Source organism: Calonectris borealis, chromosome 1 (genome assembly GCF_964195595.1).
Source record: "Calonectris borealis chromosome 1, bCalBor7.hap1.2, whole genome shotgun sequence".
In the NCBI taxonomy this organism is placed as follows: Eukaryota; Metazoa; Chordata; class Aves; order Procellariiformes; family Procellariidae; genus Calonectris; species Calonectris borealis.
Genome location: NC_134312.1, coordinates 40,544,617 through 40,569,053, shown reverse-complemented (window position 1 = coordinate 40,569,053; position 24,437 = coordinate 40,544,617). Strand labels below are relative to the sequence as shown.

At 42.8% G+C, this 24,437-nt stretch overlaps 1 protein-coding gene across 1 annotated transcript in view; it reads left to right on the top strand.

The window, feature by feature from the left end:
* PTPRB (protein tyrosine phosphatase receptor type B) overlaps positions 1–22,725 on the top strand; it is a 46,161-nt gene extending 23,436 nt beyond the window's left edge. The window contains exons 13-32 of the mRNA XM_075149883.1: positions 90–359; positions 1,010–1,273; positions 2,107–2,370; positions 2,759–3,040; positions 4,257–4,535; positions 6,485–6,634; positions 7,879–8,122; positions 9,284–9,390; positions 9,957–10,056; positions 11,736–11,819; positions 11,937–11,954; positions 12,060–12,141; positions 12,599–12,689; positions 13,911–13,987; positions 14,803–14,937; positions 16,058–16,180; positions 16,395–16,558; positions 17,814–17,949; positions 21,092–21,212; positions 22,260–22,725. Coding sequence (XP_075005984.1) covers positions 90–359; positions 1,010–1,273; positions 2,107–2,370; positions 2,759–3,040; positions 4,257–4,535; positions 6,485–6,634; positions 7,879–8,122; positions 9,284–9,390; positions 9,957–10,056; positions 11,736–11,819; positions 11,937–11,954; positions 12,060–12,141; positions 12,599–12,689; positions 13,911–13,987; positions 14,803–14,937; positions 16,058–16,180; positions 16,395–16,558; positions 17,814–17,949; positions 21,092–21,212; positions 22,260–22,282 — 3,014 coding nt within the window. The 3' untranslated portion in view covers positions 22,283–22,725. The remainder of the gene's footprint in view (positions 1–89; positions 360–1,009; positions 1,274–2,106; positions 2,371–2,758; positions 3,041–4,256; positions 4,536–6,484; positions 6,635–7,878; positions 8,123–9,283; positions 9,391–9,956; positions 10,057–11,735; positions 11,820–11,936; positions 11,955–12,059; positions 12,142–12,598; positions 12,690–13,910; positions 13,988–14,802; positions 14,938–16,057; positions 16,181–16,394; positions 16,559–17,813; positions 17,950–21,091; positions 21,213–22,259) is intronic.
* The last annotated feature ends 1,712 nt before the right edge of the window (positions 22,726–24,437 follow it).

Below are 24,437 nucleotides of genomic sequence, written 5' to 3'. Positions count from 1 at the left end.
TATTCTCTGTTAATTGCTCCATTCACAGTTGTGTATTGAATGGCCCGTATTTCACCTGGTAATGTCCTGTCTTTAATTGTTGCTTCCAGTTCCAGCCTCTGTCCAGGAATTATTAGCCCATCATGCTTACAGCAGTCATTCCTTGTTAGTAACCTGGCAAAAAGCTCCTGGTGTAGCTGAAAGATATGACATTCTGCTTTTGAATGAGCAAGGAATCCTCCTGAGCAACAAATCAGAGCCAGCTACTGCCAAACAGCACAAATTTGAAGATTTATTAGCTGGCAAGAAGTATAAAATACAAGTTTTGACAGTCAGTGGCGGGCTCTTCAGTAAACGAGCAGAAACTGTTGGTCGAACAGGTAATTAGAACATCTCAGCTTATTTATAGCTCCCTCAGTCAGATATCATTAAATACATGAAGCATCTGTATATCCTGATTCTGGAAAGATTCCAGTAGGAACAGACTCCAGATATTTATGCATCATTTTTCCTGATTCCCGTTTTTCCATCACACACCTGCTTGGTGTGTGAATCTGAAATTTGTTAGCATAATAATGTGGCCATAGTTCATAATAAGGATATTGAACCAAAGTGCTGAATGCTTCTCCCAGTCTGTCTATTATGGAACCACCTGAATGCTTTATTGTCATCAAGTTTTTAATTCACAATCTCAAAGCTCTTAGCACAGGATTTGACGTTAATACACATCTCTAAACTTAGAGCCAAGAGTCTTTACTCAATTAAAGCTTCTTGTAGAAACTAATGGACAGTTCTGTGTGAGCACAGGCTGGAGAACCAGGCCTGCCGGGAAATACAAATACTGTATTGGAGAGACTCGGTGGCACCTCATAAATGCCTTCCCGTTGCTTCTGAAAGTTGATGATGACATTACTTAGCTACTTGTGGCTTAATTGAAATGTATTCCAGTCATGAGTTGTTACTTTATTAAAGGTTCATCTTAGTGGCTAGACACCTTGATATTTACTCTTGCGTTTATCCTTCTTTTCAGTTCCAGCAGCTGTCACAAATCTGAAGGTCACAGAGAACACCACTGACCGACTGTCCTTCAGCTGGACCACCTCACAAGGGGAGCTTGATTCATATGACATCTTCCTATACAACCCAGACAAGTCCCTTCATGACAGGATTTCAGGAGAGCAGCACCTCCAGCAATGTTCATTCCAGAACCTGCGGCAAGGCAGGATGTATCGAATGGTGATTGTTACCCACAGCGGAGACCTCACTAATGAATCATCTGTCTTTGGAAGAACAGGCAAGGATATCTAAGAAAATCATCCGTCTCCTGTGTAGTGCTAATGAGGGACACCAGTGAGCTGGTCTGTCTGATGTTCATGCTAGATTAGAGCAACTATTAGAAATATCAAAATTGGCTCTTACACATGAAAAGCATTAGATGAAGAAGAAGGTAAATTCTGAATGATGTGGTTACAAGAGGAAAAATTAAGCAATAGTACCCAGGTACTCAGGTCAGGAGAAGGACATCCCAATGTATGCTGCATAAGACTTAAAGGAAAACAGCTGTATCCCATCCTAGAAGCAATATAGGTCTATGAGTGGAAAAGACAAAAGGCAGAGCAAGTAGGGTTAATGGGGTAGACAATCTACCAGTGAAGTAAAACTTGTTTCCCATGGGGAGCTCTGGCTGCAGCTCCATGTTTGTTTAGCCACATGTGGGAAGCAGAGTTTCCTAAGCAACTCTAGCAGCCCTGACACTCTGTGAAACCTTTCTTTATCCTCTGAGGCACCATATAGTAACTGCTGTGTACCACTGCCTCTGCGCTTTCTTCAGTTACCTCAGAATTGGATGTTTCCAGACACTGACTGGGAAAAAGCTGCTTAACATTTGCAAAAGATTCTATCATAAACATTTCAGCCTCTTTTGGGGACAGTGGCTGTTCAAAATAAGACAGGAAACTATTGAGATGTACTTCCTGACGCTTCCTGGCTTTTTGGCCAGCTGTGGTGGCTGCCCAGTTTATTACATGGCTGTCATTACAGTGTAAGTGTAAGGTCTGCTTGACCTGGTTGCTTCTCCTCACCCTAAGGATGTTCTACATAAGGTAATATTCATGCCCTTTTTTTCAGTACCAGCCCCAGTTGTTGGTCTCAAGGCATCCAACCGAAACATGACGGACAGTCTGTGGTTCACCTGGGGTCCAGCAGCAGGAGATGTTGACTTCTATGAGCTGAATCTTTACAACCCAAATGGGACACAGAAAGAAGCATGGCACAGGAAAGACCTGAAAGAATGGCATTTCCAGGGGCTCATTCCTGGCAGAAAGTACACTTTGGTTGTGGTGACTCACAGCGGTGACCTGACCAACACAGCAAATGCTGAAGGAAGAACAGGTAAAAGACACAAAAGCTTTGGATTTTTATTTTGTCCCGTCTGTCAGAATTCATATTAGTTCACAACTACGTAGCAGACTTATTCTGAGGGAGGATTTATTATAAAAATCACTGCAGGTGTAAAGATAAAGGCTATCCTTAAGGGTATTAAACCAATAGAGTGTGATTTTGTTCAGCACTGTTTTTCTTTCAAAGGCTCAGGAATATGTAATGTCTGTGAAAGTCACCACCATCAGCGCTGATGCAGTAACTGGCTGTGTACACGGGATAATATAAACCACTTTGTGATGCATGAAGAAAACAATGCATGTTTGATCTTATTTGTCTTGTGTAAAAATTTGTTAAGAATCTGGTTTTTTCCCTTTTTTCCCCCCCCCTTCCTGTGTAGCACCCAGCCCTCCTAACACTGTATCCTTTACTGATGTTGCAAATACTTCTTTATCAATCACTTGGCTGGGTCCTCCAGACTGGACAGACTATGACGATTTTGAGTTGCAGTGGCTTCCAAAAGACCCCCTCACAGTATTCAATCCGTACAGCAGCAGCAAATCAAAAGTACGCATCATCTATGGCCTGCGACCAGGAAGACTCTATGAGTTCAGTGTCAGAACGGTCAGTGGCGACAGCTGGAAGACATACAGTCACTCACAGTCTGCAAGTGTGAGAACGAGTAAGTAACAATTTCCATTGCACCCTAACACTCAGCTGGAGGAGATGCAAAGCTGTTAAATCTTACCAATTCCTTTCGCAGCCAGTAATTTCCATTAATAAATTCATGAATGACTGGCGATTAATTCAGCTAGACTGTAAGCCCTTGCTGTGTGCAAGGTCAACTGTTTAAAGATTGAAAATGGACACATACATTTGCAATCTTCACATCCACAGTGGGGCTGTTTGTTTGGTTGCAGAGCCTGAATCAATTAGTTTCAGGGGTAAAATAAGGCTGAATATCCAAACTTCTCTGACATTAGGGACAGTAAGATATTGAAATAATCAAAATGTTTCTGAACGATCAGACAGGAAGGATGAATGAAACCCTGCTGTACTAGATTTGAAACTGGAATCATGAGTGTTTCACTGCTCTGCGTTTCTGTCAATGACTGTGGATCCACATCGTCTCTAGCTGTCTCTAGCAACCTCAGTAGCAGGCTGATTTGAAAAAGTCACCTGGAGTTGTAAAAATAACTGAGCCTTGGCAAACCCTCATGTCGCTTCGGGTGGGATTCAGCTCCAAATTGGCATCTATCTTTAGTATGCCGAGTAGTTCTTTAGACTTCATTCAGCATATTAATTAAAATGAGAGCGTAGCTACCTCTTTCACGTGTATTTAACCACTTAAATGTAGGTGTCTGCCATCTGAAAGTGAAATCCCATCCTTGTTACATGTTGCGTGTTATAAATGATCTTCCAATATTACATGGATAAAACATACTTCTGTGGTATGCTTTAGTAATATGGACACACCACATGCTACTCAGGAAACCAGATCAGTCATGAGATGACAGTATTAGTATTCACTGATACTGTTGACCACATGTAACCTCAAATAAGTTGTAACAGAGTTCTAGAAATCCGTTGCTTTCCAGTGTTGCTGGTTTTGTTAAGACTTCAGCAAGTTGTTTTGTTGGCTTGTTTTCACAATTACTGAAGCTTCACAAACCTGGTGAGGCTGATGCCACTAGATCCAATTTCAGATGGCTAAAATGAGTAAGGCTGCCTTGCCTAATAATCACGCAGCACATGTTTGCAAGGGAGGTGGGAATTCTGGCCCCCAGCCTCCTGCTCTGATCAAATGGTTGATGCAGAATCTAGGAGCCGTGGGGTGAGCAGAGTGCATGATGCCTGTCCTTTTCCCACTGAGCTTCAACTTCTCAACATTCCTCTAGAACCAGACAAGATACAAAGTCTTCATTGTCGGCCCCAGACCTCTACTGCCATTGCGTGTTCCTGGACTCCTCCTGATTCTGACTTTGATGGGTATAGCGTCGAATGCAAAAAACTGGACACTCATGAAGTGGAATTTTCTAAAAGGATAGAAAAAGACAAATCTCTGCTTAATATCATGACCCTCGTTCCCCACAAGCGATACCTTGTGTCCATCAAGGTGCATTCTGCAGATATGACGAGTGAAGTAGTTGAAGACAGCACCATCACAATGATCGACCGTAAGTGGAATTCAGAGTTCCCATGAACGGAGGCAGTGAGCAGCAATAAGCAATTGCTTTTGTTGGTTAGACAGCAAAAGGAGTTCTGTAGTCCACAATTGCTGGTGTGTGGCACTCATAATCTGGTGGCCAAAATAGGGTGAAGCTGTCCTTTGGTCCCTGTTGTAACAGACAATGCAGGATTTTAACTATATTGCCTCTCATTACATTGCCAGACCTGCTTATTTGGCTCGTTCATGAAATACAGCCTGAGAAACATGAAAAATTATTCTGTCACTCTGACGTTCAGCCCCAAAGATGTCCTTGTCATCCCACACCTTTAATTGTCCTCATGGTTGCTGCTTGGCTTCCTGTGCCTGGCTGTTTCCCCTCACAGACGGTAGCCATCCTCAGCAAAAAGATCCCTCAGTAAGGACATTGAATTGTGGCATTGGGTCCTCTTTGGGCTCTCTGTACACTCTTCTGAGATGCTACCTGACCAAATCACCTGTAGGAGTTAGACCTGAGGGAAGATCACAGATTTCCAAAGCACGTGCTTTGAAACAGCTTCTGCAGTTTCTCCACCCTTAGGCTGCTGAGTGGAGGGTCGTGACAGCACCTGCTGGTGCCTCTGCACTGCCAGGCATCACTGTGGCCAGCAGCCTGCCATTGCTGGCCCTGGAGCTGCTCCGGTTTTTGCAGTGCCTCTGGGTTCAGCGGCACAGCACAATGCAGGGGCCTGAACAGCTCCAGGGCTAAACTTCTCAAAAATGACAGGATGGCCAGGAGGCCTAATCAGAAATGCCTCTATAGCTTATTAAAAGCCACGTTTGTGTGAAATGCTAGATCATAAAAATTATGTTTGGTTTTGGAGCTAGTAAGCTAAGCTACAGAGTTCAGTCATCAACCTACCTTCTCTCTTCCCCCATCAATTGCCTTTTAATTGCAACCATGTCATCTCCTTCCTCTACCACAAAGGATGCTACGAATTCAGATATAGTAAGAACTACCTACTCATGTCACAAGAAGTGAGACTGAGTCCTATTTGAAGGTTAGCTGTTTCACGTTTGTTCTCACTTGTTTTGAACACTGCTGCCTTCCTGGTTAACACTGGAGGCCCTACCTCAAGGGAACACAAAAAATTGCAGCTAGGTTTTGTAGATGTAAGAAGTGTAGCTAAACAACATGTAAATGTGAGAATTATTGGTTCTTTTTGCAATCTAAAACCTTTTGAAGTTTAGCCACCTGCTTACGTATTCGATGTTTCCCATACGTGCAATATAGTTTCAGTAATACAGATTTTTAAAAGATTCAGCGATGTAGGTCCTTAAAATCCCCACTTTTGCTGCACTGGTTCTCTGAAGGTTTGTCCTTATGTACTTTGCTTTCCAGTTTAGTTCTGCTGTGTCACTGTTTGAGGTATAGCTTTCGATCATATGAAGAACATTTCCTATGGAAATTCTGCAGTCAGTTTGGAAGATGGTACTCTATAATTGAATGCTGTGTCTGGCTGACTCAGGGCTGTTCCTCTGGAAAAGGAAGCAGAAGTTTAGATGCTTAAAATAGGTAACTTTCTGTAGTGAGTGTGCTACGTGGCCTCCAAATACCTGGCTTAAACCTGTGTCATTTTTAGCAGCTACAATTTCTGATTTTGTAGATTTAGCAAGACTTTAATGCATTTCCATGTGGGCTTCTGCAGGAATTCCTACCGAGGAGCTGCCACTGTTATTATAGTTAACTCACTGCTGGCTTGTTTCATCCTTTGGCAGTTTCCCTGTGGGAGGTGAAGACACTTTCTTGATTGCAAAGAGAATAGAATCAGAGGCTTGAGTCCAGTCAGCTGAGCTTTATTAAGAATTGCATTTCCCTTACTAGGTCTAGCTCACAGCAAATACATAGATAATGCTTTTGTCTTCTTTTTTTTTCTTTCTTTTCATTTTTTTATTTATTTTCTTTTTTGTATTACTCAGGTCCCCCTCAGCCACCTCCAGACATACGAGTGAACAAAAAGGAGGTGCTGATTACCAAATCCTCCATCAACTTTACTTTTAACTGCAGCTGGTTTAGTGATACTAATGGAGCTGTGAAGTACTTTACTGTGGTTGTGAGAGAGGCTGATGGTAAGTGTCATGATTTAATATCATTCTCTCTATAGCCTATAGGAGTTACATGGGGAGGTACACCCCCATCACTACACAGCAAAGGAGCTTGTCCTCATCTAGCAGCTGAGTTTCACAGAGGTTTTGGATCTATACCTGCTCCCTAGCCTGGGGACTTAGGAACTCAGTCTTCTCCTCAAAGGGTCAGTAGCAACCGCAGAGCCAGAAACAGTAGTTAGCTTCTGTATTCTAGGTTATGGTCTCATGTATGTTCAGGAGATTTACACAGTAGGAGGCTTACGTTGGATACCATTGGCGGTGGACACAGAAGAAACTGCCTTTCTGTGCACAGATCTGAAAAGATAGTTTAAGTGTTAGGTGGGAACACTAAGGCAACTCTTTTGGAGAACCTCAGTAAGCCATGTTGAGAAGGCAAAGGTAGCATCTCCCAAGTGATGTTTGCTTACTGAAGAAAATGACTTTGCGTACAGCACTGTGAAACAGAACAGAAATTGCCCTTGTGTTCCCTTTCTGCAGTTGACCTATATGTGACAAAACAGATGGATGTCTCAACAATACCTTGTTTTTAGAAGTGGCTTCTTTTACTGGCACGCCAGAACATATTTTGTGACCCCTGAGAAAGTTTCTTAATCTCTCTGTCCGTCAGCCCATAGGGAAAAAAAGCATAGATAATATTTCCACTGTCTACTCTGTCATGTTTGTGCAGACTATAAAGCTCTTTGAGAAAGGAACTACTCATTGCCATGGTTTTGCCTACCTGGGTCTTTTACACATTATTGTGAATTTCCATTCAGGGCATTCCTGTCATTTCCTATTGCAGCTTTTCTCTCTATACAAAAGACTTGTCAGTGTGTGGATTTTTTTTTACTTGCTTTTTGAAATAGCTGGTGGTAGCATCCAGGATTCTGGATCACAGAGATTCCCACCAACAGCACAGGAAAAAATGTCATCACATTGAATTCGACTTGTGCATGCCTGTTGCAGCATTGTATCTGGAAAAGTTGTGCTAAGATCTTGCAAGGAAATCTGTCTGAAGTTGTCCAGAAAAATAATAGCAAGATTGGTACTAGAAACAAGGTACCCTAGCCAGTGTAGCTTTGTATTCACAAGGTGGCCTGTGCAGCCTCCAAGGAATGCTAGAAAGTTGGATAAGAATATGTCTGTCAACAGCTTGAGCCTATAAACTGCATCACATTAATGGCTGTAGTATGTAAACCTTCTGTCTTTCTCTGCACATGATGTAGGTAGTGAAGGACCAAAGCCTGATGAACAGCACCCATTACCTTCCTACCTGGAGTACAAACACAATGACTCTATACGCATCTACCAGACAAATTATTTTGCCAGTAGATGTGCTGAAAACCCTGACAGCGACTATAAAAGCTTTGACATTAAGCTTGGAGGAGAAATGGAAAATCTGGGAGGAAGGTGTGATCCAGATCAGCAAAAATTCTGCGATGGACCTCTAAAGCCTCGGACTGCTTATAGGTTAGATTTATCTTGGTAGTTGTGCTCTGTCACATTATTAGGCACGGTGCTGTCTGGATGCCTTATACTTGCTCTACTTGAGCTTCTGTAGATTAATAACTGGGTTGTACGATGTTCTTTGTGTTTCACTGTGAACTTATAAAAGCTTTATCCATGCCCTCATTCCATAGGTATGAACCAGTCCTTCACTGGCATGGGAATGATACAATTAATTATGCACAAAACTCAGTGCAGTGAATAGGTTTATTTATTTCCCTCAACTTGATGGGGAGCTTCCTATAACTGCTAAATCTTTCTTTGAAAAGACTGAAGACCATCAGCTAAGTCAGAAGAGTACTTAACAGGAGAAGGCAAGGATGCTTCACTCGGTCTGTTTGGCACCACTACCCCACACCAGTTCTTTGGAACAAGCTAGAAAAACCTGGAGGTTATTCTAACCTGTGGCACCATCCCCAGGCTCCAGAGCTAGGCCCGGGTTAGCTGTAGGCTGTGGAAGAGGGTGACTGCCAAGACTAGGCTCAGCAGTTACGCAGGCTGTGAGACCAAACTTGAGCTCCAGTGTGGCTCAGTTATGCCCCTCCTGCAGGCAAACACTCTCCCAAGAGGTCTGCAAGCTGCTCACTGGACAGCCACATGGACAGAAGGCACGTGCCAGGCAGTGCACGTCATGCCTCTCAGCTTCTTCATCATCATCAAGGCAGTGCTACCCTACCAGCACAGTCTGCTCTCATTCGGGCACATTTCCCAAAAATTCAGTCTGGGAAATACCCACATTACCAGGAAAACCAAGAGGACTGAACATTTCTCCATTAGCACAGCCCTGGCCAGCTGTGTGGAGGGAAAATATCTCCCACTGAGAAGCATTTCTGAGTCCTCTCCCCACTGCAGCTTCCACTAGTCCTGCCTTCAGGCGTGGTCAGGCTGTGTGTGCCAGCAGCCAGAGCCCCATCCGTTACCTCTGCCAGGGTACCTCAGAGCCCTCCATCTGTACTAGCTGGGCTCTCCCCACTGTAGTATTTAACTCAGGCGCCTGCATTAAGAACTGTCTGTGGTCAGTGGAAAGGTTTTAGTTATCTCTAAGGGGCAAATGAGTTCTTACTTTTCTGCTGTTGGTTCTGAATACCTGATGAGCTCTTAACTATAACAGTACTGTTCTTTTAGGATCAGCATACGGGCTTTTACCCAGCTCTTCAGTGAAGACCCGAAGGAACTCCCTAAACCGCTTTTTGCAGACACCTTCTTCTCTTTACCGATCACTACAGAGGCAGGTTAGTTTCAGGCGTGTTTTTCAATGACTGTAGCATGTGATTATATATTGTGCCTCAGAACACTCTGGTATCTAGAACTATTTGCAAGGAGTGGAACAAAACCAGATTGTTGTGCATGTCCTGAAGGCTGCTTTGAAATGAGGCTGGAGCCATGGCTTATCCAGCCTTACTTTGAAAATCCAGAGGACTGCTTGATGGAGCTGCTGACGGTAGAGGAAAGGGTGAACATTCAGTGAAGCTATCACCAAGAAAACTTCAAAGTGCGAGAGAACCATGAGTGTGAACCTAACACCAAGAAAACTTCAAAATGCAAGGGAACGAACTCCCATATAATGGGGCTGTGCTTTCTTTTACTGTGATTGGGAGTGAAAGATTTTGCGTAACGTTTGGAAAAAATAAGGACAGAAAATCAAGGCCCGGTTTTAGTTAAGTGTTTAAATGCCTTACATTTCCGTGTATTTAACCATTTTCTTTAGCTGATAATAACAGACCCCCTGAAAGTTATTGATTCTTTGATTCTTCATATCTTTTCCTCAAGATATATAAATACACTGTTTTGTTTCTAGAGCCTCTGTTTGGAGTTATTGAAGGTGTGAGTGCTGGCTTGTTTCTGATCGTGATGTTAGTGGCTGTTACTGCTTTATTTGTCTGCAGACAAAAAGTTAGGTAAGTTGAGTCCCTTTGTCAGTCTCTGTTATTTAAGTCAGGTCAAATTATATTAATTTAAGCAATACAATATTTAAAGCGTAACTGTAAAATTGGAGGAATGCACTGAACTATTCAACAGATAAAATCTATGTCCCCCAACATCTGTACACACTAAGTATAGAACTAATGACTTACATATTAAGAGATCTATATATTCTTGATTCAAATACCTACTGATGTTAGTCAGAATTATCTCATAGGGGATCCTTGTAACTTTTAGTTTTCAGTAGGAGTCTGAATATTTCTGAAAAACTGGTTTATCGTTCAAAGTGAATATCTTTTGTCAAAAATGAAATGTTTCAAATTAATTTCATCTGCATTGTAGATGGGAAGCTCTTGAAACTGTTCGTTTAGACTTTATCATTTCAGTTCAAAAATCTTAAGGTGTGACATTACCTCAGTGTCCAAAAGATTAGTTTAAACTTTACTTCTCATTTTTTTGTCAATTATGGTTGTATATTTCACATTGTAAATGAATCTTAAATAGTGAATTTTAAATATGTTTTTTAAAAGTGAAATACTCTGTCTCAACTTTGAAAAAAGCTCTATCCATTTAAACCATTTTACATGACTGAAAGAGATATGACATTATTGATATGAAATTCCTTGTGGTTTCTGAAATAAAAAAACCTCAACATTTCTATTACATGGGAAACTCTGAAAATCTGAAATTCATTTCTTTTACTGATACAAGGTTAGGTCTATTTGGTTTTGAATTTGCTTTTCAGATGCCAGAATTTCACATTGAGGAAGACCTTTTTTCTAGCTTTTAGCCAGAATGGATTTACCCTTTAGCAATGCTATTCTTAGGCTCTATGAACAAATTCAGTGTATTCCTCTATATGGCATCCAAAAAAAAAGAGGCATAAATCATTAGCAGTAGTAAATAAAACCTGCTTTTGCATGTATAGACTTGTGCACTCCTAACCGTCTCAGTACATAGTGACATATAGAGCATGAATAGAGTGCAGATTTATGTGTTTTCCACCTTGCACATCTCATTGCTTTTTTTTAGTGTAGTTAAACTTCAGATGGAGTGTGGTTTCTTGTTGTGAGTTATATAGGCAGCAGGACTGCAAGTACCGGTATGGTTTTCCCTTATCATATGTAAAGAGAAAGTGTTCTCTAAGGGACGTGTGTTGAAGGAGGAGATGGCAGTGAAAGGATGAAAGGCAACACTAACTGGAGCCAGTATCACTTCTGCGGCTTTCCCAGAGCCCACTGTGGTGCTGCCACTTACTCCTCCCATGAACCTGGGCATCTCCTAGAAGCCTGGTCTGCAGAGTCTGAAATTCTACCAACATGTTACTCTCTGCATGTAGAGAATCAACCAATTTAGGGCCCGTCTTAACATAGGACAGCCTCCTTAATGATAGGCTGGGCTGTGAGTGTTTAAGAGCAAGAAAATGTCTTACTGCCTGTGCACACACATACACTCCCCATCACTATTACCAAACTAAAATGCAAGAAAACTCTGTGCCACAGGTAAGAGCGATGTCACATGATCAGAGCCATAAATCAAAACAGACTTTCTCAAATTCCTTTATTTCAACTTAGTGATGTAAGTTACGTTATTGGTAGGTCTTATCAGTATCAGAACACAATGCTAAAACAGAATACCTTCCTTTTTATTCCAGCAATGGCCACGAAAGACCTACAGCAAGGCTGAGCATTCGCAGGGACAGGCCACTGTCAGTCCATCTGAACTTGGGGCAAAAAGGGTAACATCAAAAGTTTTGTTTCTAAGAGCACTATTTTAACATGGCATCATGGATGAACAGTCACATCTGGTCACTCACTGATGAAATGTTTCTTTTTCTTTTTGAAATAATTTCTAGGAACCGGAAAACTTCCAGGTAAAAAGAAAAAATTAATACCTAAAAAAGCTTCTTAATAACCAACTGGATAAATTATGACTGTGATTCATCCTGTGATTTTCTTCCTCCTGTTGAATATTTTAGTCCGATCAAAGTCAGTCATTTTGAAGCACACTTCACCAAACTTCAAGCAGACTCCAACTACCTCCTGTCCAAGGAGTATGAGGTGGGATCCTAATGTAGGCAAAGGACTTGCTTTATGAAGGGGCGGGCTGGCTGAGTCGATGGGTTAATGCATTAAAAAGGCTTGCATTTGTTTGTCTTACTCACACAAATCCAAGTAGGTTTGAGAGTCTCACCTGAACTCCACTTGTCCTAATGCAGAAAACAGCTCTTCATTTGGCATAGCATCTTCTGGTTGGCAGCCTCTGCCTGATACCTATCTGGCTGAGGTCAGGAACATCAATTGTAGCACATCTGTGTGATAAAGCATGGAAAGCACCTGCCAGCCATGTGGTTGCTTTAAACCAGTATGATTAGCTATTTAATTTCAGTTTGTTGTTTTAAAAAAACACCCATTCTCTGTCCATGGCCTTTGAGAGCTGCTAAGTACTAAGTCCCCCTGCGTTGTCACGTCCTTTAATTATTTTCACCTCACATTTTATTCCTACTTTTTTTTGCAGGACTTAAAAGATGTGGGTCGAAACCAGACATGTGACATAGCACTTCTGCCAGAGAACAGAGGGAAAAATCGATACAATAATATATTGCCCTGTGAGTTTTAGGTTTGGTTGTGTAATATTACATCACAACAGCTATTTTTCACTTTTTTCAGCAAGCCTAGTGGAAAAGAGAGCGCAGCCAATCCCTTCCCTCCTTCCTGTCAGAGATGAAATACCTCTCCCGGCTCAGGTTCTGGTGCTTGGAGGCAGATGATGTATGGCCCTGAAGGGTTTCACCCAGACCAGTAATTTCATTTCACACTAGAGATGTAATGACTAGCATTCAGTCTGGAGAGAAAAAGCTCCAGCTATTACAGCCATTCAGTCACTGCTGATAACAAGGATAGTAGAAATAACAATAGGATTGTTTACATATAGGGTGTCATCCATTCGGTGCTTTTTGACAACCTTGCCAAATCTTTTTTCTTCAGAGAACATAGCAAACCTCCTATACAATGTAGAGCTAGTGTGGTTCTGCATGGTAAGACACACGTGTGAGGTTAGCCCTGTTCTCCTGAGGCAAGACCTGTCATTGAGAGCTTCCCCCTTTAATCTCCTATCTGCCAGTTTTGGAGGTAACACATGCTGTGCATCGAGGAGGAACGCCAGATGACTCGTGGCTCCACATGCTGCCCTGCTGCTGGATGTGGTATGTGCTTGGAGCACAGCCTCACAGCATCTCCTGTGTTCTGCCTGCCGTGCCGGGCTGGGGAGCATGCCCGTGATGTACAAGAAGCAATGCCTGACTGAGATCCAACATGGCATTATCTCACAAATCAGTGACCTGGTGGCTTAGGCTCTCTGTACCGCTCTGTAGTACTGGAGGCGTCACTGGTCCCAGGGAAGACAGTTGGCCTGCTCGCACGTTTTAGCTTGGAAGCTGTGCAGACCACTGAAGCGCTACTGCTCTTTCAGTGGCAGCGCTGGGGACTGTTCTCCAGTACAGCAGCACACTGCTGTCAGGATCAAAGGAGGATGCTGTTGTGGCTCTTTTGTTGCCATAACAAGTCCTATGCAACTCACAGAGGAATTTTTGGATATTCACTGCTTCCTTCTCACCCACCCATCCATCTCCTAATCTTTGGAACACTCCACAGCACTTGTGGATGAAAGAGGCAGTACAAATATAAACAGTTATTCCTCTAAATTAGCCCTCCATATAAAATCCTTGTAATAATGCTACCAGTCCTTTCACAAATGCATTTCTGTAAATGGGAGAGGGACTGAAAATCAAGACCTAGCCGTAAGCCTCTTGTAATCAATTTCTTCCTAGATGATACATCAAGAGTGAAGCTTTCCAATGTGGACGATGACCCTTGCTCAGACTACATTAATGCAAGCTACATACCAGTAAGTGACTCAAGGATGGTATTTTACAGTCCTCCCTCCAGTGGTAATTTGTTCTTCATCTAAAACTGAATATAAAGCTGGTTGCTTAAGGCTCCCATCCTGCTTCATTTATTCACTTGAGCTAAAAGTCATAGAACTCATTTGTGGGTGTGCTGAAAGGCTGTGTCTGACTGCCATTAAGTTAACTGTGAGTGATTTAGCCAGCACTTAAGGACACTTTCTTGGATTGCTGTTTTGTAAGATAGCAAGTCTAATTGGCCAAGGACACATTCTTAAAGGTCACTGATTTTATAGTGTCCACAACAACCGTAGCTATCACTGCAGGTGGCATCCTCATTGTGGAGCTGTAGCTCATCCTGACAGTGTTGGCACCTTGCAGGGTGGTGAAACTGGCCGAGATTACAATAATGCCCTTTGCCAGAGAGTTGTGATTGATAATAGCAGTGGCTTTAGCAATCCAGATTTCAAGCCAGAACTCGGCTAATTCATTAAATACAGTAAATAAAACAAAAACCCCTAGTAGTTCCAAAATTGTCTGAGACTGTGCTGAATACAATAGAGCAATGAAAAGCTTTGACTGCCACAAAAGGAACAGTATTTAGATACACTGCTGCAGTCTCTTCCTCTCTCTCTGCTCCAGCCAGCCTTCTGCTTCCAGGTCCAAGGCAACAATTTAGCTCTCAAAACTATTGTCCCAGCAAGGGCATTGTTGCTGCAGAGCCCTGGCTGCAACCCCATGGCTTATACAGTTGCTAGAAGATCTTTTTTTTTTTTTCTGCCTTTATGGAAACTAATGGAGTTCTCTTTACTTGCAGGGCAATAATTTCCGCAGGGAATACATAGCGACTCAGGGCCCTTTGCCTGGTACCAAAGATGAGTTCTGGAAGATGGCATGGGAACAAAATGTTCACAATATTGTGATGGTAACCCAGTGTGTTGAGAAGGGCCGGGTAAGCAGTGACTCTTCTTTATTATTAATGACTGTTTTAACATCTGTTAAAAGTTTATGCTTATTATTTGCATCACACTAATGCCAAAGGCCCGAAACAAGGAGATATACAGTAAGAGATAAGAGGTATAATCTAAAGAATGGAGACAGATTAAGGCTGTGAAGTGAGGATGCAGTGACCATCCCAAGATCATGCAGCATGTCAAGGATAGAGTTAGGAACAGTCCAGTGCTTCTGTCTCTAATCCAGCACTTTGCTCACTAGTACTAACATGATCCACTTAAGCATGCAGAAGGACAACCACCGGCAAAAAATGCCTGTTTATCACATCAACTCCAATCAACTGCTACTTTAGATATAAGCTCTAGAGAGCAAATGTTGATCATTAAATACATGGAATTCTCTCTGATGCATAAGCCCTGATGTAGTAAGCAAAGAGACCACTCACGCGCTTAACAGTCTTACTAAGTGCAAGTGCAGGTAGGTTATTTAGCTGTCTGAGCAATCCACCTCCCCAGGTATGACCACATCCTGCACCCTTTGTAAGACATGGACTAGATCTGTAAAAAAATTAAACCAGCTTTAAGTAGTGATCATCTAGTGGCACATATGGGGATATTTCCTTTCAGTCTACCATTTATTCTTGAGGAGATGGCAAAAGCCGATGCAGGACAGGCAGCCACCTGTCTCCTCCTGCACCTCACTGGCTCTGAGTGGGACCCTACTGTCATGTCTCAGCAAGAGATGGGGAAGCAGGCACTGGAGGCCTAGCTGTCATCCAAGCAGAGCTCTGAGAAGAGCTGGCGCAGAAAATGTTGTGGCATCCAGAAGAGAGCATCAGTGAAGTGCTTCCCATTCCCGTCATCACAAACACCTATGATGAGAACTTCCACTTCCCAGCCCCATCCAAGCCCATTCCCATCCCAGCCCATTCCCATCCCAGGCCCTGTTTGTTGAGCTGACATGGCAGGGGGTGGCATCTCTCTCTGAATTCAGCTGCTGCCGTTCTTCCTTCATCCTCTGGCCCAGGAGGTCTGAAGTCTGCTTCTGCCAGTGCTGGATGGAGGCATTGTTTACAGCTGTTACTGACACTAAATCAATCTTTCTCTGTGTCCCTGCAGGTGAAGTGTGATCACTACTGGCCCCTTGACCAGGATTCCTTGTACTATGGAGACCTGATTGTTGAGATGCTGTCTGAATCGGTGCTCCCAGAATGGACAATACGAGAGTTTAAAATCTGCAGTGTACGTTTGCGTTCATCTTTTTTTTTTTTTTTAATTAATTGGCTTGAAAACACCTGCAAGGCTAAATTAGGAAGGTTTCTTCTGCTGTAGCACAGTTGCATCATGCCCAGCTCATCTCTGGTGGCAGCTGTAGCATTTGTTCTGAAGGTGCGTGTTATGTGTGTCCCCTCCTCTCTCATCTGTCCTGATGACCCACACTTTTGTATCCCAACAGGAAGAGCAGCTTGACTCAACGAGGCTCATTCGTCACTTCCACTACACTGTCTGGCCAGATCATGGTGTGCCGGAGACCACCCAGTCCCTCATCCAGTTTGTCAGAACTGTAAGGGATTATATCAACAGGACCCCAGACACAGGACCAACTATCGTGCACTGCAGGTATGAGCAGCAGCGAAAGGTCAGTGGTACAGGGCTTTTGTGTGTACCCTTGGGAAGATCCCAAATATTCATCCCTGTTAGGCCATGAGCAGCCACAGAGCCTGAGAGATAGCTGATGGGCTTAAGAGCTGATGGGCGTCAGAGCAGCATTCCCAAAGCACATGCACTCGCTTACAACCTTACCCTGGAGATGCCCCAAAAATGATTCTCGGAACCACTGTGTCTCTGTGGGACCACTAGAGAGCACTAAAAGTGTCAGCAGCTGCTGCTGCTCATAAGCTTTTGCATTCTTAAATTGCTTGTGTGCTGCTGTTGTGGCCCAATATCTGCATCACAAAGGGGTGTTCTGAAAAGGTAAGATATACCCAGGAGTGAATCTGGCTGCATATGGATGTTGAGACTAGCTGCAGATCCATCCTTTCCCCCATTCTGACTGAGACTCCATCTCCTTACTGCCGCCTTATACTCTTCTGCTGCTGTGCCATCTCTGGCAGCCATAGGGCTGCAGTTTTTCCTCTGCTCCGTGATCCACCCCTACACACGTATACAAAAAAGGCAAAACTGGACTGCCTGACCCGTGATCCACTGGCCAGCTGCAGCAGAATATAGGGTTACAGAGCGAGAGAGAGAGTGCAATATGGTGCTGTGTGTATCTTCTGATAAAGCCATATGCTCACTGGTACTACCTGAATGTAGTATCTGACCCCTCCACCCATTATATGGGCTGAGGCATGTGTCTTACATGATCCCACCTGTGTCTGCCTGTACATCATGTGCTGCAATATGTCAGATGTCTACTGTATTACTGGCAGGTCAACTTTCCTCTTCCCTTCTTCCTGTCTCTAAACCCCACCTCCCAGCATTTCAGCTTCTGGGGACTCTGGGATATTTTCTTTACTCTGCCCTTCCATAAGGCACAAGCCAACTTATCTTTTAGAATCAACCCTACAGGTTCATTCCTGGAGAGAAGAGGTTTAAAAGTTACAGTCAGGTGCAGTCTCTCAGTGTATATCTCGATGACTGAGTTAATCCAAAGCAGAAAGCAGTATGGGCAGTAGCAGAGATACCTCTACCATCGCCATCCTTTCCTCCTTCCTAAATAAATTCCACTATAAAGTGTTTGAAGTCTCAGAGATGCCATTTGAACAATGAGCTTCTCACCCTGGAGATCTGAACTTTACAAAAGTATCACATAAAGATAGTGAATACTTTGATCCATCTCCTTTTAAATCTTTTGGGTTGTTTTCTTTTCCAGTGCTGGTGTTGGCAGGACTGGCACATTCATTGCACTGGACCGAATTTTGCAGCAGCTGGATTCAAAGGACACTGTCGACGTCTATGCAGCAGTACATGATCTAAGGCTTCACCGGGTTCACATGGTTCAGACAGAGGTGAGTTCTGGATAGCCTACAATACAGCAACAGCAGCTGCAGCATATAATAATCGGTCTCTCATCTTAAAGGCTCTCAAAGCACTTCACAGTTACTCCACTGTGAAATACGAGTTAGATATATTTTAGCTCTGTGAGAATTTTTAGTTCAGGATTGTTTTCATTGGCTCTCACGCAGCAGGTCCAAACCATAACAAGTGCTTCCGATGGATTTCTCCTATTGGCACTGGCCCGCAATCACCCCAGCAGTGTTATGCAGCAGGCGCTTAAGAGCACATTGTTGTGTTAGCGCAGTGTCCAGTAAATGGAGACTGAGCAGAGATAGGTCCTTCAGGGATGGGTTTGGAAGACAAGCCTAAACCAGACAGATAGGTCGACATAATAGAGGAAAGGAATGGAGGGCAGCGAAAATTAGATGTACATAATTTTAAAACTCTAAGCACTGTGACCTTGTGGCTTTGCAGTTCATATTTTATTGAGCTGCTCTGTCATTTTCATTGATGGTATTGGAAAGTTGATCAGCATTCTCCTAACATACTGTGCAAAAGCAAGTACATTTATTCTCAAAGTGCAGAAAAAGTATGTGCTTGGGATTTCTTTCTGTGCTTTTAAAACTACAAGAAAATCACTTTACACTAGTAGCAACTAAACACTTAGGAGCTGATTTAAAAAGGCGAGTTGTGGAGGCAGTCTTTACATTTTCCCTGTGAACTGTTAATAGAGGAATCAGAACAAGTTTGATGGGTCTGCCTGTAGCTTGATACTAATGGAGCTCTGTTGCAATTTGGAAACGAAAATCTCAGTGACAGCACTTCCTGATAGATGTAAAAGTCACACATGGGTATAAAGAGAGGCTCAACTGGGAATGGAAAGAGAGATTTCGTGGAACTATCTTAATCACAGAAGACCTCCTGTTGGAGGGGAGACGGATTCTCAGCTTGTTCTGGGCATCCTCAGAGGCAGATCCATCTCATCTTCTACATGCCCATCAGCTGTAGTCAGCAAAGGCAAACAGGCATCTCAGGAGGGTGGCTCATTTTCCCTAGCTGGAAAAAAGAGGCAACTACCTCAAGAGCCTATATTTGACACTGGGCTTATAGGCAACTAAAGTTGTGTGATACCCACGTTTGGCATTAGCTTGACATGACATCTAAGTCAAAAGGCAGCCAGACCCAAGCAAAATATCTACAGCAATAGTGAGAAACACCCCGCTATGCCACTACCAGCACTACATGCAGTTCTGCCCCAAACCAGCAGTGGCTCAAGTCTTACCCAGATCCCTGTTGTAACCAGTCCTGCCCCTGGAAGAATTCACAAGCAGCATCCCAGAGACAGGTTGACAGAAAGCTTTTGCAGCTCACACATACTCACCCCACTTGAGCTGTAACATGCTTGTAGACTGACCATGTAGCTCTGTCAGTGCACAGCCACTGAGCTGCTGTATTCTCAGCAAATCTTATTAATCTGAACTGTCAGTTGCATCTGTACATGGTTTCTGATTTGGAACTGCCTTTCATCGAGGTAGCTTGGAGCACAATCTCTCATCTTTCTGCAAGAATATGAAGTAAATTTATCCTGGAGTATTATTATGATTCAAAGTTTGCAATGAGCAGTGAATTATGAAGTAGTTCATACACATCTTTTAAGAAAAAGTAAAGGAGGTGGGGAGAGGAGGAAGAAAAGATCTGCTCCACAAACTCCATTTGATGCGTGTGAAGACCCTAGTTCTGGTGTTATCATTCATGTCTTGGCTTCCACAATCTGTTTGGGGGTTGAAATAAAAGCTAGGTCCCCATCTGTTGATGTGGTGGAAGCCAAATCCCACTGGGGAGCGCAGGCCAGCAGATAGGACTGTTTGCAATGAGATGCTCCAGCCAAAGGTCACAGCACCATCCTTCTTGACATTATGCAGTCACAGTAAAACAGCATCAACAAAACACTGCCCCTGCTTCAGACTTGGCTGAAAGCTGTTTAAGACAAGAGACTGCAGCTGGAGACATGCAGGGGAGTAACGGAAAACTGTGTCCGTCAGCTCGAAAGGCAGTGGGCTCAGCACAGCAGCTGTAACACCAGCAGAGAAGCTGTCCACCATTTCAGTCCCAAATAGTCTCTGCCAAAGGAAGTTTCCATGCCCTGGCCAACTTTCCACTGAATTGGTGGGTGGGGTGCAGGATTCTGCTCCCCAGAGACAGCAGCCATATGTGCATAACAGCAGGCATCCTCGCTTTCCCAGAGCCAGAGCACTAAGAAAAATGCACAGAGCAATAGCTCTTGTGAAAAACAAGTAGAAGATGTGGGGGGAGAAAATGCATATGCTTATTGGAGAAATTATGTCTTTGAGATAAAGTAATACTAAAAAGGTACACCTTGATATATAAAGACGCTCAGCCTAATTTTGGGGTACCATGCTACACTAATCAAAAAACGATAATGACCCCTGTCATAAACCACAAAGAGTAGCAAAGCCTAGGGATTTAACAATCTATTCTATCAAGGTAGTTTGATAAATAGTCAATAACATGCTGACCCTCCCTACTTTGGTCGTGAATGTCATCCCAGCTCCCTTCTATGAAAGACACTCTTCCGAAAAGGCAGTCTGTCATTTGCCGCATAGTCAGAAGCAATCTTATAACTTACGTTGGATCAAAAAAAATACTGCTTTTGCCAGAAAATCTGAATTCATCAAAGTTCTATGAAATATTTATATATTGTGATAAAATTCTGTGGAAAATACTTGTTTTCAGAACAAAAAATCAGGAAATTGTTTGTCTCTTCTGTGTGCTTCCCTGTACATATTAATTCTGTTACATGTACTTTATACCAAGGCATTCAGAAGTAGTAGCTATCCAACACAGCATCATGTCAAATTATGCCTTACAGTTGATAGAGCTCTCACTTGTGACACGATCCGTCAAAACATATTATATTCATTTATGTTTTACTGGTAGCATTTCTAAAAACAGGTGATCACAAAAGTTTACTATATTACTAGTGTGAAAAGGAGATTAATTCTAGAAGTATATTTTCGTTTTTAACACCACCCTTGATTTTGTGTGAGGGAGTTAGCCTGTAATGATTTTTCACAATACAGAAAATTAAATTACAAAATTTCCCGGAGTGACTTAAAAAAAATTCCTTTGCAGTGTCAATATGTGTATCTACATCAATGTGTGAGAGATGTGTTAAGAGCCAGAAAACTTCGCAGTGAACAAGAAAATCCCTTGTTTCCAATATATGAAAATGTGAATCCAGAGTATCACAGAGGTAAGTGCAAGTTTATCAAATTTGAAAGTGTTTCAAATGTAATAGCTCATTGACAATGCGATTGAAGGGGCAAATTGTGCTATTCCTTGCCATCAATATTTGTTCTCTTCCTGGACCTTCATTTCTTCACTACTTTGCTCTTGTCACTCTTGCAATTGCATCTTTATTTCCTCCATTAGTAGTCATTATAACGTCTCTTCCTGCTCCTACCTTATCTTCATGTTCTCCCTGTCTCACACTTCATAACGCCATGGGGGAACTGAACCTCTTCCCTGTCATGATACTGGCTTCCTTTACCTCACCAGTGTTTACATCATCCCCTTTTAAGCACACTGAGGCCACTGGCTGGGCTCGCTGGACTCTTCCGTCATTGGTGGTGTTCAATTTCTGTCCTGAACCACTCTCATTTTCTGTTGACTGTCTAGGCAGCCTTAGGAGACTTCCTATCTGCCTTGACTGGGTAGTGTAAGTGTCCAAGGCTGTGCTCTTTCCTCCTCCCCCAACTCTCCATCCTTATAGGCTCTTTTCCCTAGCCTGCATCCAGTCCCCTGGGGATAAGAATTGCAGGAGTAGCAAACCTGGCACTAGCACTGCCCTTCACCTCCTGTTCTCATGGGCGGAGGACCAGTCTGGAGAAGCTGTAGAGGTTGCCTGTGTGTCCTGGTAGAGCTGATTCCTAAGGGCTGTAGAAGTTTTCAGAGTCAGACAGCAGGATCTCAGTAGCTCCTCAAATTTGGACACTGGGAATTGAGATTATATGATGAGAGATCAAAATAATTTTCTTGATCTAGCCTGTAGAAATCAGAGTTGTCATCAACAGGTAGAGCGGGACTGGCGGAGGCCAGGGACTGAAATAACCGGGGTTCCACACGTTGGGAGTGCTAGCAAAAGCAGAGGTGGGATCTGCTCTTTAGCTGTCACATCAGTCACCAGCCAGCGCTGCTGCCACACAACCACCTTTCAGAGCACTGTAGTCGGCTGGCAGAGCTGAACGTGAAGCCACATGGGTTGTTTTATTTTTCTAATCTCAGTTTTCCTTGCTTTCAGATGCTGTTTATTCAAGGCACTAAGAATGTTACAGGCAACTGCTTTTGTGACCACATTTGTTAACTAGGGGTTTTGTTTGGGTTTTTTTATGTATGTATTTCATGCACTAGAAAGGTGCCAGACCTTTCTGTTGAGACTGTGTATAATTTATTGGTCTGGTGATTTTTTTTAAAGATATATAATTTAAGTGTAATAGATATTAATGTATATAATTGTATTTTGGCATTATGTAAATATGTATTTTTTCTATATTGTTTATATTAATATTAAGCTTCAGATAATACTATTTTTTTCTTATCCCAGTTTTTATGAACTGTTCTACATAAACTATTTTAAATTGTATGGCTAACAGGACTGCTGCGTTTGGGGCAGGTTATGTATTGGCATGTAACACACAGGAAAAATCCTATAAGGAGAACCTCATTTTTTTTAACTAGTTCAGTGTTTGTGAGATGAAATAAGCTACTATTAAGCAAGGGAACAGTAGTCCTGTATAGGAATTACAATGCTACTCTACACTTTAAACTTACTGCTTGTGATCTGACAAAAATGGGTATAACCCATAACACAATGACATACCTTTTACAGAACTCATTAACAGCCAAGCAAAATAGGGTCCACCTCACTGGAAGCAACTGTTTCAGTCTAATGTGACGTAGTAGAAAAATATCAAACAACACACGCTGCTGTGAAGTCTAGCAGACCTTTCCCCCATACACATGCTTTGAGGGGAGACAGGTCACATTCTGATTTCTTTACACTGGTTTAAGAGAGCAGAATCAGACCGCAGCCTGTGTCTGTGCATTTTCACTTGCGTACAATTATAATAAGAAAGGTGTTCAAGGAAACGCCTCAGACATTCATGTTAGCAGACCTGTAAGGATGTGAAGTCTGGCAACTTCCATAGCTGATTAAAAACAATGCTGTACCATGACAGCTGAAAAAATAGAGAGATTATAAATGTATTGAAATAAAGACATATAAAGGTATGTATCCCACAGTTTACACGACAGCTTCGGCCTTAAGCTGCTTGCAGCATAGCTGCCTTGAGGTCTCCTTCGAATGCCACTTGCTTTCACAAAGGGAAAGCATGGCCCCAGCATGTCCCCATAGAAAGACTCCTCCACTTAGATGTTGCCTGATGTCACCACCACAAGGGCAGCTGGAATAGAAAAAGGCTCATCAGTAAACCAGGGGATGTAGGCTGGCAGGGCTGTGCTAATCATCGGATGACTCAAAGCATTTAGTGATTAGCAAGAAGTACAATCGAAAAGCACTCACCGGGTATCCTGCCCAGCCAAGCGGATTAGACATATCGTCTCTCCTCTGCAAAGAGACTTCTCATTCAAGGGACTGATTTGAACACTGTTCAGATATTCTTTGTCTTTATAAAATGCTCTTCAGTCAAATAGAGAAGAGGTAGTACACAGTTCTTCTCCTTCACAAAAAGAAGGAAGTGCTTGATAGTTCTCCTTTTATATATCTACCCATACTTTTCTAGAGAAAACTTAGCCTGCTGCTGAAGACAAGTGCCTAAAGTCCGCTTTTATTTTGGAGAGAAATAAATATTTCTGAAGGCCTCCAGAGAACCAGCCAATACACCTAAGTGCCTAAGTAAGGAACTGCTGTGGCCCTGGGTCAAGACTACTGTGATTTCACCATGACTTATAGGAGGCACACTCTCCTTGCGGTAGGAACATCTGCCTGATGATGAAGAAATCTGAAGGGTGAAGAAATCTGCAAGGCAGCTCTGACATAGTTTTCTTAAATCGTTCCAAAGCAGAATCAGCAGGACTATGCACATCCGTGTCACTCTGGTTTTCCTAGAGAGAAGGAAACATCCTGATAGTCCTTCTTTCTTCCTACTCCATCTGGAGTCTCATCCTTTCTTGACCCAATATCCTCACGTGCCTCAGAAGCCACCCTTCATATCAGCTTTCACAGCTACTCAGGACATGTAAGCTTGGTTAACCTTTTAGGTGTCTCTGTATGAAAATACTGCTCATTCCTCTTGTACATCCTCTTTGGCCCCAGACAAACCTCAAGATTCACCACCCTTAATGGGATCTGAAGAAGGAGGGATCTAGCATTATAATGGAAGCCATTTTCACAGGGGGAAATCTAAGCAAAACCACAAAGAAATGTACAAATTTTCTGCAGGCCCCTTTTTTCTCTGTT